Genomic DNA, 18,414 nt, shown 5'->3' with positions numbered 1-18,414 from the left:
GAGGCATCGTAGATCATCTAGGTAGTGAATAGAAAGATATTGTAGATTCTTTGAGGCCTCACCTTGAATCATCACTTTCTCTGGAATCAGTTTGTATCTATCTAATTTATTCTTAACCCTAAAGAATGTTGTTCTTTGGAGATCAGCTTTACGCAGGACTCTCCTGTAAGACTCCTCTTCCTAAAGTGTGGTCAGACTATACTAATGTCTTTGTTCTTTTTATGGGCCCTTATGCTTTGATAGGTCCAACTGAGAAAAAAAAAATGGACTCTTATATTCAAGTAAGCTTTCATTACTTATGTTAATTAACTTAGGAAAGTTTATTTTAACTAAAGGTCTTGGTGGTCTCAGTAGTCCATAAACAAAGGTTTCCATTGTTTTGGACCTCTCAAGGGGTAGTGTGTGGGAGTGTTAGTACAAATTGCTGATGTCACAAGAAGAAAGAAAAAAAAATGAGGATGATGCTGGGAACTACAGTCCTTCAAGGCCATACCTTCAACTGAAGGACCACCTGTAAGGCCCTATCTTACAGAGTTTACACTTCTTCCTGGTCGTACTGCCTTGATACAAACAATGAGGAATACTCCCTATTCAAACCAATAATGCAGATTTTAGTGTTACCTCTCAAAATTCCTGTTGCATGTATGTTTTCATTTGTTTGCTACATTTGGAGTTTCGTAACATTCCTTGCTTTTCTAACTCAATGTTGATATATTTAAGTATGTACACAAATACATATTTTGGTTAGTGTCTTTCCTTTTTTTAGGTAGGAATGTTGTTCATTGTATGCAGGTACTATTGAGGCTATATCCATTAACAATGAAAACTTTTGTTAAAGTAGATTTTATATTTAATGGTTCCTAAGTAATTCTTGTAACATTACTTTACGTGCCAACATTTACTGAAACAATGTCAGGAATGTCTTCTCCATAAATGGACGCTGCAACTTATGAGGTTTGCTAGGACCCTCCCGAGGTTGACTCTCTTCTAGCCTGTGTGGGAAAAATCTCTTCTAGATTCTAGAATCTCTTCTAGTACTGTGGAACAGCTGTGTATTTGGGCTGTTGTGTATTAAGAGACAGGGATGCGTGTTTCTTTTCAAAGTCCATTACCAAGCCTTTCTTTCCTTATGGTACAACTGTCCTCCTTTTTGGGAAGTTAAGTCTGTTTAGAACTTGCTTTTTACTTACCTGCAAATATTCAACAGAACAGAGTTATTCTCCATTTTATTATTTTAATTGTTTCATATTTATTTCTAATTAAGTTTTTTAGAACAGGGTCTGAATTTGTTCATCTCTACACATTCCATACAGTGTTGGGTGTTGATATAAATTTTGAAAATACTAAGTGATACGTGGCAGAAGACATGGCTGCATTGCATATTTCCTGCTTGCTTACGATACATTTTAACTGATTTACTCTTGCTTATCTTGTTTGCTTCTCTAGGTTTTCAATACATCATTAGCTGAACTGCCACCTCCAGGATATGAGAACATCAAAGATGTAGTGCCACCTTTCAATGCCTTCTCACCACAAGGGACACCAGAGGTAACCATCCATTTCCTCATACATTTGGGCGAGAATTAAAACATAATAAGAACGGTTTCTATAAAACTCAAATTTCTTCCTTTTTCACAAACAAAGCTTCCTTACTAAGAAAAGAAGTGTTATTATTATTTTTTTGTTCATGGTGCTTTTTTATTTTTACTCTCCCTTTTTTAATTAATTACAGTTTATTCACTTTGTGTCCCCCTATACCTCCCTCCCTCCTCCCCTCCCAACTCCCCCCACCTTCTTCCCCACCCATGTCCCTCTCCCAGGCCACTGAAAAGGGAGGTCCTCCTCTCCTTTTCTCTGATCCTAGTCTATCAGGTCTCATCAGGAGTGGCTGCATTGTCTTCCTCTGTGACCTGGTAAGGCTGCTCCCCCTAGGAGGGAGGTGATCAAAGAGCAGGCCAATCAGTTCATGTCAGAGATAGTCCCTGTCCCCACTACTATGGAGGCCACTTGGACACTGAACTGCCATGGGCTACCTCTGTGCAGGGGCTCCAGGCCATCTCCATGAGTGGTCCTTGGCTGGAGAATCAGCTTCAGGAAAGACCCCTGTGCCAGAATTTTTGGATCTGTTGTTGTCCTTGTGGAGCTCCTGTCCTCGTCAGGTCTTACTGTCTCCTACTTCTTTCATAAGATTCCCTGCACTCTGCCCAAAGTTCGGCTATGAATCTCAACATCAGCCTTGATACCCTGCAGGGTAGAGCCTTTCAGAGGCCCTTGTGGTAGGCTCCTGTCCTGTTTCCTGTTTTCTCCCTCTTCTGATGTCCATCCTCTTTGCTTTCTGAATGGGGATTGAGCATCTTAGCCAGAGTCCTCCTTCCTGATTAGCTTCCTTAGGTGAACAGATTTTAGTATGTTTATCCTATACTATATGTCTAGTATCCACTTATGAGTGAGTATATACCCTGTGTGTCTTTCTGCTTCTGGGATAGCTCACTCAGGATGAGCTTTTCCAGTTCCTACCATTTACCTTTATATTAAAATTTGCTGCAATGAAATGTGGAAACCTACAAATGAATTGACTTTTGACAAGTACAGACTTCTCTGTATAATCAAAACCCTATTGATGTGTAGAGTGTTGGCATTGGTTAGAAAATTTCCTTAACCCTTTTTTCAGTTTCACTCAACATTTAGGCAATCATTGTTCTGGTGTGTGGTGTGGTGTGTGGTATTTGTGTGTGTGTGTGTGTGTGTGTGTGTGTGTGTGTGTGTGAGTGTGGTGTGGTGTGCCTGTTTGGTAACTTACATCAGTATGAACAATAAAATGCCTAAGATAAGCAACTGAAAAAATGGAGGATTCATTTTGACATGTAGAGTCAAAGGTCTGGGTCCATGTTTGCTTATCCTCATTGTTTGCATCCCAAGATAAGATAGGGCATCATGGTAAAAACACATGTCTTAATAGAGCTATTATGTTATCTGGAAAGCAGAATGGCAGAGAAAAGGAGAACCTAAGGATGACATTCATGTCAAAAGGTCCCAAGGACCCATTTACTCCAAACAGAACCTGCCTTAGGGTTTCTCCACTTCCCACTATTTCTTTCCATTATGAACTCATCAGTGGCTTATTCCACTGATAAGTCAAAATTCTCCAGTTTTGCCTTATTATCAATGCTTCTATTTCCTAAAATTCTTATCTGCTTTGAAGTTAAAAAAAGTTGTGTTTGCCTAAGTCAAGTTTCTTTTTTTGTTTGTTTTTTATAATATTTATTTTTTTTTAATATTAATTACAGGTTATTTACTTTGTATTCCAGCTGTAGCCCTCACTTATTCCCTTGTAATCCCACCCTCTCTACCTCATCTCCCCCCTGACCCTTTCCAAGTCCACTGATAGGGGAGGACCTCCTCCCCTTCTATCTAGCTTATCAGATCTCTTCAGGACTGGCTACAATGTCCTCCTCTGTGGCCTAGCAATGCTGTTCCTTCCTCCGGGGTGGGGGAGGTCAAAGAGCCAGACATTGAGTTCATGTCAGAAATAGTCCCTGTTCCCCTTACTAGCTTGGATACTGAGCTTACTAACTTGGATACTGAGCCACCATGGGCTACATCCAAGCAGGGGTTCTAGGTTATATTCATACATGTTCCTTGGTTGGAGAAACAGTCTCATAAAAGACCCTTGTGCCCAGATATATTTGGTCCTTGTGGAGTTCCTGTCCTCTCTAGGTCATACTAACTCCCCCTTCTTTCATATGATTCCTTGCACTCTGCTGAAGGTTTGGTTATGAATCTCAGTATCTGCTTTGATACACTGCTAGGTAGAGTCTTTCAGAGGCCCTCAGTGGTAGGCTCCTCTTGTTCCCTGTTTTCTCCTACTGCCAATGTCCATCCCATTTGTCTTTCTATGTGAGGATTGATCATCTTACCCAGGGTCCTCTTTCTTGTTAAACTTCTTTAGGTGTACAGATTTCAGTATGTTTATCCTATCTAATAGGTCTAGTACCCACTTATAAGTGAGTATATACCATGTGTGTCTTTCTGAGATACCTTACTCAGGATGATCTATTCTAGATCACACCATTTGCCTGCAAATTTTGTGATTTCCTTGCTTTTAACCACTGAATGGTATTCCATTGTGTAAAACTACCACAATTTCTGTATCCATTCCTCCATTGAGGGACATTTGGGTAATTTCCAGGTTCTGGCTATTACGAAGAAAGCTGCTACAAACACGGTTGAGCAAATGTCCTTCAGACTTGGCCTGTTCATGGTGACAATGCAGAACTGTGCCTCCATCCTTCACCATTTACTCTGTGAGCATCCAAATAGCCCTCAGTGCAAACACAGCACCAACCAGTGTGCTGAGAACACAGGGAACAGGAAAGAGACCTCTCTGATCCAACCTAAGTATGTCAGCTAGAAAGAAAAATCATTGACTTCTTTTTCTTTCTTTTTATTCCACACCTGTTCCCAGATTTTATTTCTTATTTTTAAATATTCATTTTTTTTTCATTTATTTCTTTTCTCTTTCTCATGTACTTTCCTTTTTAAAAATCTGGCATATATATGCACACATACATAGATACACACAGACATACTTATGTATGTATTTCCATTGTATTTATGTTTCTATTTCAGTACTTTATTATTATTTTTTATTTACTAGATTTTAATATCTGAGTGTATTCTGTATGTACCTTTGCTACTTTTATAGCCATCAGTGTAGTGGCATGCTTACTGTTAACTACATTTTACTGCATTCCTGAATAGGGTTAGATGTGATGGTGTTGCTGTGGTTGTTTTCTCTCTTGAGTGATACTGGGAATTAAGCCCTGAAAAAAAGAAGATTGCTAAGTGGGCCCTTGTTTGAAAGTAGAAGAGGGACTGGAGAGATGACTCAGTGATTAAGAGCACTCTGTTTTTCGAGAGTGTAAAAGGAACTTTTATTTGCCTGTTCAGTTTTTTTTTTTTTTGTTTTTTTTTTTTTTTTTTTTTTTGGAGCCTGTTGTATCTGCTAATGTAGGCCTAGTCCATGAATCTTCTAGCCTTTGTACAATCTAACCTAGGCCAAGAAAGTTTTCAGCCTCTGAGACTTACTGCTTAATAAGCTCACTCTTTCCTGTCTTTCTGAGCTCTGGGCAGGCTGGTTCGATTCAGCTGTTCTGGCTCAAACTCCTCTCCAAGCTGACTGATTAAATCTGGCTTTGCTGTTCTGCTTAGCCTCAAACACGCTCCAGAAATCTGCTCTAATCTTCTGGCTCCTTCTCATTCTCTGGCTCATTCTGCCTTCCCCTGTGTCTAGCTTGTTCTCTCATTCAACCTCTCTCTTTAAAACTCTCTCTGTAAAACTGCCTTCTCTCTCTCTCTGCATTGCCCCTTAGGTAGCTTCCCTTTCCTCTCTTTTCATGAGAGTTGGGTATACCCTATTCTGTCATATCTTTCTCTGATTTGTCACTTTTTCTGCCACTCTACTAGACATCACTTTCAAACATGGGTGCTTCCTTCTACAAACTAACTTTACCTTTATTGTTTGTGATTAAAGGAATGTACCGCCATGCCTGGACCTCAGCTTTTCTTTACCTGAAACATGCTTTATTCCAAGCTGGCCATGAGCTCAGAGATGGGCTTGCTTCTGTCTCCTTGATTAAAGACATGTTTTTAGTTAGTTAATTAATTAATTAATTAATTACAACTTATTCACTTTGTATTCCCACTGTAGCTCCTTCCCTCTTCTCCCTCTATGCCCCTTCCTTAGTCCCCTGAAAGGGAAGGACCTCGTCTCCTTCTATCTGACCCTATTTTATCAGATCTCATCAGGGATAGTTGCATCATCTTCCTCTGTGGTCTGGCAAGGCTGCACCTCCCCCCAGCTAGAGGTGATCAAAGAGCCACTGAGTTCATGTCAGAGACAGCCCCTACCCCCATTACTAGGGAACCCACTCGGAAACTGAGCAGCCTATGGGCTTCCTCTGAACAAGGGGTCTAAGTCCTCACCATGCATGGTCCTTGGATGGACTATCAGTCTCTGCAGGCCCCACTGGGCCCAGGCTTTTGGCTCTATTGGTCTCTTTGTGGAGTTACTGTCCCCTCCAAGGCTTTCGGTCTCCCTCTTCTTCTACAAAGTTTCCTTATCTTCACCAAAACTACTTCTGACAGAGGGTTAATACCTAGAATATATAAAAATCAAGAAGTTTAACACTAACAAACCTAGTAATCCAATTAAAAAAAATGGGGTACAGAGCTAAACAGAGAATTCCCAACAGAGGAATATGGAATGGCAGAGAAACACCTAAAGAAATGGTCAATGTCCTTAGTTATCTGCGAAATGCAAATCAAAACGACCCTGAGATTACACCTCACACCCATTAGAATGGCTAAGATCAAAAACTCAAGGGACAACACATGCTGGAGAGGTTGTGGAGAAAGGGAAACCCTCATCCATTGATGGTGGCAATGTAACCTTGTACAACCACTTTGGAAATCAATCTGGTGCTTTCTCAGAAAATTAAGAATAGTGCTGCCTCAAGATCCAGCTATACCACTCCTGGGCATGTATCAAAAAAATGTCTTACCTTTCAGTAAGGACATTTGCTCAACTATGCTCATAGCAGGTTTATTTGTAATAGCCAGAATCTGAAAACTATTCAGAATCTAGATGTCCCTCAACCAATGAATGGATACAGATATTGTTGTACATTTAAACAATGGAATACCACTTAGCAATTAAAAACAAGGAAATAATGAAATTTGTAGGCAAATGGTAGGAACTAGAAAAGATCACCCTGAGTGAGGTAACTCAGAAACAGAAAGACATATATTGTATATAATCACTTATAAGTGGATATTAGCCGTATAATATAGGATGAACATACTAAAATCGATAGCCCTAAAGAACCTAAACCTAGGGAAGACTCTTAATCCTCATTCAGAAAGGCAAACAAGACAGACATCAGAAGTAGGAGAAGACAAGAAACAGGACAGGAGCCTTCCACAGGGGGCCTCCGAAAGACTCTATCCACCAGGCTATTGAAAGAGATACTGAGACTCTTATCCAAACTTTGGGCAGAGTAAAGGCATGTTTTTATTCTAGCCAGATCACACAGACCTAGAAGGTTGTTGGGTGTTATCTTTTGTCAGAACAGCCATGTTCTGAATTAAAGTTCCTCTGTTCACATGGAATTTACACTTGTCTACAGCTCTAGCCTCAAGTTATTGCAAGGCTTCCTCTGTCCTTCTCAGTCACCAGGCAATCAAGTGGTACACAGACATACATGCAACAAATCATCCCTATACATTAAAACAACTAGTGAGTTACAATAAAATTAATTTTTTAAGTAGAAGAGGTATTTATCACAACATAAACACAAGTCTCAACATGGACACACAAGGAATACTGAACACAAGGCCACATGACTCTTCTTGGAATTTATAACACCTCAGAAACTGGATCCAATGATACCCAGGTGGACAGTGAAGGGATCCACATATGATGGGGTGCTCTACTCTGGACCCAGACTAGGCACAGACTACATCTAAACACCAATTTACAATCACAGGCCAAATGCAAAGAGATCTTTATAAGCCAAAAGACAAGGTGACTGAATCTTTATCAGGCAGAAACTGCAGCAAATCGCTTCAAAAGTATTAATTTGAAGAAGGGAAGAAAGGGAGGTCTGTGTTACAATGAGTTAAGACATGTTGGTAAATTCTGATTAGGTATTTTAATTGAGCAGTCAAAAAAATGAAATTTGGTTACTGGATTGAGGATTTGGTAGTTGAATCTTGGTGATCAGACTCAGGAATGAGTCAGTGACCAAATAAGAGTGTGTATCTTGGTGGCCAGCTTTAGGAATGCAATCTAACAGATTAACAAGGGAGATAAGGATAAAAGGAAAAACCTATGTGTGCCATGTACTCCATGTGAGGGTCTGTATTTACCATGGTCTAGTCTGCTGGACATTTCAGACAGAATGTCGGGTGCCTTTACTAGTTTTATGTTAACTTGACACAATATAGAGTCATCTGAATGGAGGACACGTCAACTGAGAAAATGCCTCTATAGGATCCATCTATAGGGAATTTTCTTAATTAGTGACTGATAGGAGAGGGCCCAGACCATTATTCAGCGAGGCACTGAGAGTGAAATAAACACCTGCCAGCTTCCATTTTGCCCATAGTTTACCCTATACTCTGGGAGTCCTGCCCTGCCTCCAGGAGCTTCATCTCAATCTCTAGACCCTTAACGACCCCCACCCCCAACTCCAGTCCCTTTCTCTGGCTCTGAGCCAGATGCTCCAGCCTCCTTGCAACCCTTCATGTGAGCTAGCATAAGAGCCTGCCTCAGGACCTTTTCACTTGCTGCTCCTTTAGACCATTTCCTGCCAGATCAGATGTCTTCTCCTCAGATGAACCCCCCCAGGACCCCCAGTTTCTCAGAATGTCAGAGTGGGCAGGTCTTAGCTGTGTAGTAATTTTCCTATTGCTAGTCTGCCTCTGGCAGCTTCCTCAGTGAGTAAGCTGCTCCAGAGTTTGTGAGGGAAACTGAGGACAGGTCTTCCCTGGTAGAGGAGATGGCAAATAAAAGGACTGGGCCTGGGCCTAATTGTCTGGCCTTGTGCGAGCTGGCTCATATACTACAGATAGCAGCTGACCAAAAGCCCTAAGTTGTCACTAAGCCATGCATCTTTAATACAGGCAGCTGGAAGGGCCCAAAGCAGCAACAGCCTAAGGCTCTTTGCCTCAGGCAGAAGGACATGTTGTGGGAAAGAGAAATGGTGAGGATTTCCAGAGTGTTGAGTTTCCCCACGGTGGGGAAGAAAGGCAGGGGGCTCTCATCACCTGGCAACAGGGCAAATGGGAGGCTATAAGGGACACTTAATGGTGGCCAAAAGGCTTAAGCTATGCCATCTGTATCTTGAGTTTTGCTGCCCTTCCCTAATAAGGTGTGAGAATGAACCAATCCTTCAGGGGAGGCATGGGATTCTAGGAGAGGGCAGTGTTGGTGTGGCCTGGGAGGCAGGTGGTCATCTGCAGAAGTCAGGTGGTCAGAAGTTCACTGTGATGGTCCTTATAGAGTTCAGCTGAGTAATTAGCTCACGTTGTCTCTATCACTATTGTGATATTGTAATGGTCATCTGCGGTGGTCAGCTCTTATGTGCTCCCTGAAAGTAACTTGCCCATTCATTTGGTGTTGAACACATGATTTTTTCGTCAGTCTCCATTTTTTTTTCAGCAGTGTCATATGTCTTTGAGGTTCCCCCCATTTATTTATTTATTTTATTACAATTTATTCACTTTGTATCCCAGCTTATAACCCCCCTCATCCCCCCATCCCACCTCTTCTTCTTTTCTTTGAGGTTTTCTCTGTGCACAGTAAACAAAGAATGAGATTGCTATATTTTAGTGAACAAGGAATTATCTCAGATCTAGCCTGTAGCAATTTATACAGCTATTTGTAATATGTGGGTGGTTCCTCTTCCCTCAAATTTTTATAAACACTCAAAATTATATAACTATAATTTTACTTAGCTTAATTTGTTTTAATTTATGTTCCTCTTGATTGCAAATAGAGTTGCTCATTTCTACACATACATATTTATCAACTAATCTGTTTTTTGACTTTGCAAATGGCTAATTATAACTCTTTTCCTTTCCTGGCACATTTTAAACATTTTCCTATTAAGTTTTATCAGTTTCTTCAGAATTTTAAGTAAAACCCTAACACTTTGAGGTATTGCAACTATCTTTTAAGTTTACAATCATTGGCCCTTTTTTGTCTCTACTTCTCTTTATTATAAAAAGTTCCAAATTTTGATTTTGTCAATTTTTCTTCATATATTTTTTGTACTTTAAACATTTAAAAAGTCATCTACATTATTTGCAATATTTCTCAACCAAGAGATACATATGACTAGATAAAAGGCATACAAGATACCAAGAAAGCTTCATTTCAAAGATTAAGATAAATTTGTCGTATTAGAGTCAAACATGTAGAAAAATACCATGAGATAATTGCACCAGTGGCAATGGAGTGTAGTTTAAAACTATTGCAATTCATCACGTATACTTGAAAAATCTTAGAAAATTAGCTTGGTGTGTAGCAGCTGAAAAGCACTGTGAAATGTATTGTGTAGTAAAAAGATTGTGTGAAAACAGATTGTACTTCTCAATAAGGATATAGTATATTTCCAGGAGAAAATTATAGGCATAGCCAGATCAGTTCATAGTTCTTTTTTTCTTTTATTAATTACACTTTATTCATTTTGTATCCCCCCATAAGCCCCTCCCTCCTCCCCTCCCGATCCCACCCTCCCTCCCCTTTCTGCATGCGTGTCCCTCCCCAAGTCCACTGATAGGGGAGATCCTCCTCTCCTTCTTTCTGATCTTAGTCTATCAGTTCTCATCAGAAGTGGCTGTATTGTCCTCTACTGTGGCCTGGTAAGGCTGCTCCCCCCTCAGGGGGAGGTGATCAAAGAGCAGGCCAATCAGTTTATGTCAGAGGCAGTCCCTCTTCCCATTACTATGTAACCCACTTGGACTCTGAACTGCCATGGGCTACATCTGTGCAGGGGTTCTAGGTTATCTCCATGAATAGTCCTTGGTTGGAGTATGAGTCTCTGGGAAGTTCCCTGTGTTCAAATTTTCTTGTTTTGTTGCTCTCCTTGTGGAGACCCTGTCCTCTCCAGCTCTTACTATTTCCCACTTCTTACATAAAATTCAGTTACAGCTTATTAACTTTGTATCCCAGCTGTATCCTGCTCCCTCATTCTCTCCCACTCCCACCCTCTCTCCCTCATCTCCTCCCTGCCCCTTTCTAAGTCCCCTATTGGGGAGGACCTCCTCCCCTTTCATCTGATCCTGGTTTATCAGGTGTCTTCAGGACTGGCTGCAAAGTCCTCTGTGGTCTAGCAGGGCTGCTCCTCCCTTGGGGGAGGGGGGGTTGGGAGGGAGGTCAAAGAGCCCGCCATTGAGTTCATGTCAGAAATAGTCCCTGTTCCCCTTACTAGGAAAACCCACTTGGATACTGAGCTACCATGGGCTACATCCGAGCAGGGGTTCTAGGTTATATCCATACACCAAGGACCATGTATAGATATAACCCAGTTCATAGTTCTATTGAGTAAATCATTGCAATCCACTAAATTTTTTATTATATAATTATTCTACTCAAAAGAAAGCACAATACCCCAGGAGTGGTGGCCAAGGCCTGTAGCCCCAGAGCTCAGAAAAATGAGTCGGGAGGATTGTGGTGAGTTTGAGACCAGTCTAGCTTACGTTTCCCCCTCCTCTTTAAAAAGAAGTCAGAGACATCAATATGTTTTCCTTCAAACATGCTTAAATTCTTCCACATTACTGAACAGTGAGCTAAAAGGAAGGTATTCTTCATGGGATTGCTGCTTCCATCAAAATAGAAGGCACATGTGTTGACTTCTGTGATTTCCTGCACCACCTGTAACCCAAGCAGATTATTTATTCTCTACTAATTATATGTCTCATGTGTTTGTGTGCAGTAGTACATTTCTCGAATACTAATCCTTCAATCTATGACTTCTGAATTCTGAGGCATGAATAACACTGGCCCACGCATTAGGCTATTTGAAATTTACAATTTCACAATGTTTTTAAACACAATGTAGTATTTCTCAGGGTTTAATGTGTGTCATAAGTGGAGGGTTTGCAAGGCCCCAGTTCTGGTGTCTAGCCTGTTAGTTTCAGCAGGTTGAAGAATTTACCCCAAGAGTTCATGGGCTTCTCACAAGGTCCTCTATGGTGCTATACTTCAGGACCATTCCTTAAGAACCACTGCTTTTCTCACCCAAATTTTCCTATTCAAAAGGACAGGAAAATAGAAGCTTGAAAGAATAAGGGAAATTCTAAGCAAAGGGTAACATTAGATTCACAATCATAGAACAATAACAGTGCAGTGTGAATCATATAAGAAGGCCATTGTCTAAAAACAAAGTGGTTTTCTAACTGAGAATACAACTTGCCTATTGGGTTATGTTTGTTACATTTTACTTGTTTGCAACATTTTAAACCACTGCCTTTTCCAATCCCATCTCCAGAATAATTTGTTTTACAATGGGTGCAGACTTATCAAAATATAGCTATTATTTTGTAATGTTTATGGAGGATATGCTCACCAAAATTGTGGGTTTTTCCAAGTAAGAACTTATTGGTAAAAATCAGAAATCTGAACAGACCAATTTAATCTCTCTCTCTCTCCTCTCTCTTTGCCTCTCTGTCTCTCTATCTCTTTCTGTCTCTGTCTGTTTCTCTGTGTCTCTGTCTCTCTCACTATCACTCTCCTCTTTCTTTTTTATTCTTTCTTTTTTCTTGGATGATTATTTCAGCTTGTGCCGTCCATGCATGCATGGTTGTGAGGCCATCTACTGGAGCAAAGGGAAACCTACCAGTGGCCACTCCTTTGGGAAAGGATGATTCTTCCTCTACTATCAGTTAACAACTGCCAATAGGTTTTAAGTTGGGGGCTGGGCCTCATGCATCTATGTAGGAATTTTTGGTTGCCTTGATATTCTGCTGGTAACCATGGAGACTCTGAGTCCAGGAGACAGCATTTTAGAGCACTGATCTCCATCCAAGTTCTAATATTCTTTTGAAGAGCCTCCCCTGCACCCAAAGCACATTATTCACTGAAGAGGGATCTAGGCAGTTTATCTTAGAGCCAGTCCATCACAAAAGTTTCTATGTTAATGCTTATGAAAAAAAGCAATTGTCAAAAACATCAAAGTACAGCAAAATATAGACATATGTAGGTTTGGGTTTGGGTCATAATTGATGTGTGTGTGTGTGTGTGTGTTATTATTGAATTGAGAGCCTAAATAATTATTATACCACTAATACATGTTTTCACACTGTGTTCATACATTTTTAAATGGAAGCAGTTAGGTTGTAAATAAGTAGAAGTAGTATTTAAATTCCTTCAGATATAAATGAATAGCTATGCAATTGCTTCTGAAATGTTGCTATTTATAGTATGTTGGAAATGATATTACTTGCACACACTTGGTGTCATAAAAGTATGATGAACATTCTTTTAGATGTTTGTGCAAAATAAATGAATGTGTACATTACTTTTCAGAATTAGTTTAGGACTAGATTAGAGGAAAAAAAGCATTTGCAAAATCACTTTACAAATGACAGTGTTCTGAGACAGCATCAGATTGATTTCCAAAGTGGTTGTACAAATTTACAATCCCACTAGGAATGAAGGAGGGTCCCCCTTTTTCCACATTTTCTCCAGCATGTGTTGCTACATGAGTTTTTGACCTTAAGCATTTTGATGGGTGTATGTTGAAATATCAGGGTCATTTTGATTTGCATTTCCCTGATTACTAAAATCATTGAACATTTCATTAACTGTTTTTCTGTTATTTGATATTTCTCTGTTGAAAATTCTCTGCTTAGTTCTGTACCCTATTTTTAAATTGGATTATTTGGTTTGTTGGTGTTTAACTTCTTGAGTTCTTTATATATTCTGGATATTAACACTTTCAGATGTAGGGTTGGTGAAGATCCTTTCCCAGTCTGTAGGCTGTTGTTTTGTTCTGATGACAGTGTCCTTTGCTTTACAGAAGCTTTTCAGTTTCATGAGGTCCCATTTGTTAATTTTTGATCTTAGAGCCTGTGCTATTGGTGTTCTGTTCAGGAAGTTGTCTTCTGTGCCAGTGAGATCAAGGCTCTTCCCAGCGTTTACATCTAACAGATTTAGTGTGTCTTCTTTTATGTTGAAGCCTTTGATCTACTTGGACTTCAGTTTTGTGTGATGAATACGGATTTATTTGCATTTTCTACATGTAGACATCCAGATAGACCAGCACTATTTGTTGAAGATGCTATCTCTTTTCCATTGTATGGTATTGGCTTCTTTGTAAAAAAACCAAGTGTCCATAGGTGTGTGGGTTTATTTCTGGGTCTTTGATTTGATTTCATTTATCCACCGGTCTGTTTCTCTGCCAGTACCATGTCATTTTTATTACTTTTGATCTATAGTACATCTTGAGATCAGGATGTAAATACCTCCAGAAGATCTTTTAGATCCAACTATACCATTCCTGGGCATATATCCAAAAGATGCTCAACCATACAACAAGGACATTTTCTCAACTGTCCCTGGCAGCTTTATTCATAATATCCAGAATCTGGAAACAACCCAGATGTCCCTCATCTGAAGAGTAGATACAGAAATTGTGGTACATTTACACAATAAAAATGCTATTCAGCAATTAAAAAAAAGAAATCATGAAATTTTCAGGCAAATGGATGGAACTAGAAAAGATCATCCTGAGTGAGGTAATCCAGAAACAGAAAGACACACATGGTATATACTCACTTATAAGTGGATATTAGACATATAATATAGGATAAATATATTAAGATCTATATTCCCAGAGAAGCTAAACATCAGGGAGGACCCTAGAGAAGATTTTTTTTTTAATTTTATTTTTTTTTATCAGTTACATTTTATTAGCTCTGTATCCCAGCCGTGTCCCGATCCCTCATTCCCTCCCAGTCCCTCCCTCCCTCCCTCCCTCATCTCCACCGTGCCCCTTTCCAAGTCCACTGATGGGGGGGTAGAGAAGATTTTTAATTCTCATTCATAGGGGCAAATGGGATGGACATCGGAAGTGGGAGAAGACAGGGAAGAGGAGAGAAGCTTTCCACAGAGGGCCTCAGGAAGACTCTAGCCAGCAGGATATTGAAGCATTTGCTGAGACTCATAGCCAAACTTTGGGCAAAGTGCAGGGAATCTTATAGAAGATGGGGGTGATAGAAAGACCTATAGTGGACAGGAGCTCCACAAGGAGACCATCAGAGCCAACATATCTGGGCTCAGTGGGTATTGCAGAGACTGATGACTCAACCAAGGACCATGCATAGAGAGGAACTAGACCCCCTGCTTAGATGTTGCCCCTGGGCATCTCAGTCTCCACGTGGGCTCCCTAGTTAGGGGAGCAGGGCCGTCACAGGCATGAACCTGATTGCCTGCTCTTTGATCAACTCCCCCTTGCAAGTTAGACTTACTAGGCCATAAAAAAAGAGGATCCAGACAGTCCTGATGAGACCTGATGGGGTAGGGTCAAATAGTAGGGGAAGAAGACCTCCCCTATCAGAGGACTAGGGGAGGGACATGGTGGGGAAAGGGAGCAAGGATGAGATCTGGAGGAGATGAGGGACAGGACTACAGCCAGGATACAAAATGAATATGTTGTAATAAATAATAATAATTTAAAAAGAAAATAAGATTAAAAAAACCCAAATGACAGTGTTGAGACATAATGCTTCCATCTGATCATACAAATGACTAAACCCAGACTTCCTGAAATACAGGGCATTTTTTGGCTTCTGATGTTTGTGACAATCTACTCTGCTCCAGTTTGAATGTGCACTCAACACAGAAGAAAGCTATCTTTATCAAAGGCTTCTCAACTTATGGTGACTGAATTTTTTTCAGATTGCACATCATAGCCTGAATACTTATATAATTATTTGGGGCATTTCTACAATTTTTACTTATTCAATAAAAGATAAAGAAAATTAATCATTTAATTTATGTGTCCCTTAACCTGGCGAATTATGTTTTTAACTTAAGTTAACCTCTTCCTTGACTGTCTCATTTGAGGCCCATCTGTCCTGGCTTTCCTGGGTGTTCAAGCTTGATCCCTCTTTCAGTATCAAAAATCTCTCATTCAGAGATGCCTCCATATATACATTTTATACTTAATTGTTCCTCGTCTTAACAGGGAGATCTAGTGTATGTTAACTACGCACGAACTGAAGATTTCTTTAAACTGGAGCGGGACATGAAGATCAATTGTTCTGGAAAGATTGTGATTGCCAGATATGGGAAAGTGTTCAGAGGAAATAAGGTAAAGAAATGACAACCTTGCAGGAAAGTAGATAGATTAGAGATCATAGTGTTAAGTTAAATAATAAAAATACTACATTTTTCCCCTTAGAAGTGCAATCTAGATTTCAAAAAGAAAGAACAAAATGTACGTGGAAAAGTAGTAGGGAGGGTCTTCATTTGTTTTTAAGAAGTGGAGCAAGAGGAAGGATGATGGGAGAAAGAAGAGGATTATTAGTAGGTGAATATAATCAGAGCACACGATATTCATGTGTGAAATTACTATGAATCCCAATCTTTTGTATAATGCACACAAGGTAATACTTTTAAAGTTCAATCTCAATCCAAAATATCTATCGTAATGTATTTTGCAAGTGTAGAACCGTCTCTTTAAATTTCTGAGATCATTATTCTTTTTATTTTGTAATCTCCCGCTTTACAAGGAAGAATAATATAAGTTTGTTTTGCTTTTTGAGTTGTGTTGCTAAAGTTCTGCCTGTATTTGCCAGAAGGGAACACAGTAGATTTTTCTGTACCTGCAGGTTTCCCTGACTTACAAACAAACGCAAAGAAACTCACAATGGGTTTCCTACTCATTTCCAGTAATATTATTTTCAAAGTTTTCCCAAATAAAATTCAATGTGAATCATTATTATAGGTAGTGAAAGAAGCTGATACTCCTTTTCAGACACAGATTTAATAAGAATTTGTCTTAGGGATTGTACTTGCTTATTATGCTTTTAGAAGACTTAAGGGGATAACAAAACACTTGCTCCCACTATGATGTGAAAGTTCTAGGTCTGCTGCTGTGCAAACCCATCAACTTTTAGACCTTAAAGTGGGATCCAGGCCTAGTGACACATAGCTGTGGTTCCTTGAGAGGCTGAGGCCGGAGGATTGCAAGTTTAAGGTCTTTCTTTGCTACAGAGTGAATTAATGTCCACTCTTGGAGTCTCAGCGAGACCCGGTCTTTACAATAGAAGATGGAGCTTAGCTACTCAAGTTTGGGATTTCTGGCATCTGCCATTATTAAGTGTAGAGCAACTTAAACTCAAAAAAGGAACCCCATGTCTTCTAGGTTAAAAATGCTCAACTTGCAGGAGCAAAAGGAGTCATTCTGTACTCAGACCCTGCCGACTACTTTGTTCCTGGGGTGAAGTCCTATCCGGATGGCTGGAACCTTCCTGGAGGGGGTGTTCAGCGCGGGAATGTCTTAAATCTTAATGGTGCGGGTGACCCCCTCACACCAGGTTACCCAGCAAATGGTGAGTAGTTAGATCCCAGCCATCATAAGAAACTGACCGTCTCAAATGATGTTGTAAACTATTTCTACTACAGCATGACTAAGAATGTTTTTCTTATTCTTTTTGAGTCATAGATATAAAAATGTTTAAAATTCTGAAAATCGTCAGTCATGTTCCTTAGCTCATACTTTAAGGCTTGGGCCCGATAGGTTTGGAACTCAGACATTTTGAGATATTAAAATGTACTATAATATAATACATGGTACTTACAGAGAGGTGGAGATAGAATACAACAAGAAGGTATTTAAAATAATTCTGCACCAACATGTTCAATGATCAACAGTGAACATGGGTTAAAAATGAATTATCTGTGGACTCATGTTTGCACTATTCTGCCTTTTTCTGCACATGAATTTGGCCAAGTTGGCTTTTCCTGCTGAAGTAATTTACTCAAAGTTTATAATTTTTATGGATGCAGTTTTTACTTTTCTAGTAATAAATAGAAGAGCAAAAAGTCTTATAATATGATTAGGTAGTCCACCAAAGATACAGAGCTTAGATAGTGCACTAAGGATATAACAGCTTTTGTTGCTCGGCTAAGGCCGAGGATCTGGCTTGCTTCCATGTATGTGGACCTATCTTCATTGCCCCCGTGGCACGCCTGGGTTGGCTACCCAGAGGCTATTTAAGCTGTGGGCTGGCTTTCCCCGGGGTCCGAGGATTGTTCAATGTTCCTGAATAAACCGCATTGAAAAAAAAAAAAAGAAAGAAAAGGCAAGTGCCTCATTCAAAAGGGCAAACAGGATAGACATCGGAAGCAAGACAAGACAAGGAACAGGACAGGAGCCTTCCACAGAGGACCTCCAAAAGACTCTTCCATGGTTTAGAAGGCGATACTGAGACTCATAGCTAAACTTTGGGCAGAGTGCAGAAAACCTTATGGAAGAAGAGGGAGATAGACCTGGAGGGGACAGGCACTTTACAAGGAGAACAACAGAGCCAAAACTCCTGGGCCCAGGAGGCCTGCAGAGACCGACATTCCAACCAAAGACCATGAATGGAGAGGACCTAGACCCCTGCTCAGCGAAAGCCCATAGGCTGCTTAGTTTCCAAGTGGGATCCCTAGTAAGGGGTACAGAGGTTGTCTTTGATATGAACTCAGTGGCTGGGTCTTTGATCAGCAACCCCTGGGGTGTGCAGCCTGACTAGGCCACAGAGAAATATGATGCTGCCAGCCTTGATGAGACCTGTTAGGCTAGGGTCAGATAGAAGGGAAGGAGTTCCTCCCATATCAGGGGACTAGGGAAAGGG

The 18,414-nt window shown here is 40.2% G+C and overlaps 1 protein-coding gene across 1 annotated transcript in view; it reads left to right on the top strand.

The window, feature by feature from the left end:
* The window catches only part of Folh1 (folate hydrolase 1), an 84,575-nt gene that overhangs the window by 15,801 nt on the left and 50,360 nt on the right, over positions 1 to 18,414 (top strand). Inside the window, exons 4-6 of the mRNA XM_021659025.2 lie at positions 1,447 to 1,548; positions 15,756 to 15,881; positions 16,938 to 17,124. Of these exons, the coding sequence (XP_021514700.1) occupies positions 1,447 to 1,548; positions 15,756 to 15,881; positions 16,938 to 17,124 (415 nt within the window). The remainder of the gene's footprint in view (positions 1 to 1,446; positions 1,549 to 15,755; positions 15,882 to 16,937; positions 17,125 to 18,414) is intronic.

Source organism: Meriones unguiculatus, chromosome 14 (assembly GCF_030254825.1).
Source record: "Meriones unguiculatus strain TT.TT164.6M chromosome 14, Bangor_MerUng_6.1, whole genome shotgun sequence".
Lineage (NCBI taxonomy): Eukaryota > Metazoa > Chordata > Mammalia > Rodentia > Muridae > Meriones > Meriones unguiculatus.
Note: the sequence above shows the minus strand (reverse complement) of the source record. Positions and strands in the feature narration are given on the sequence as shown.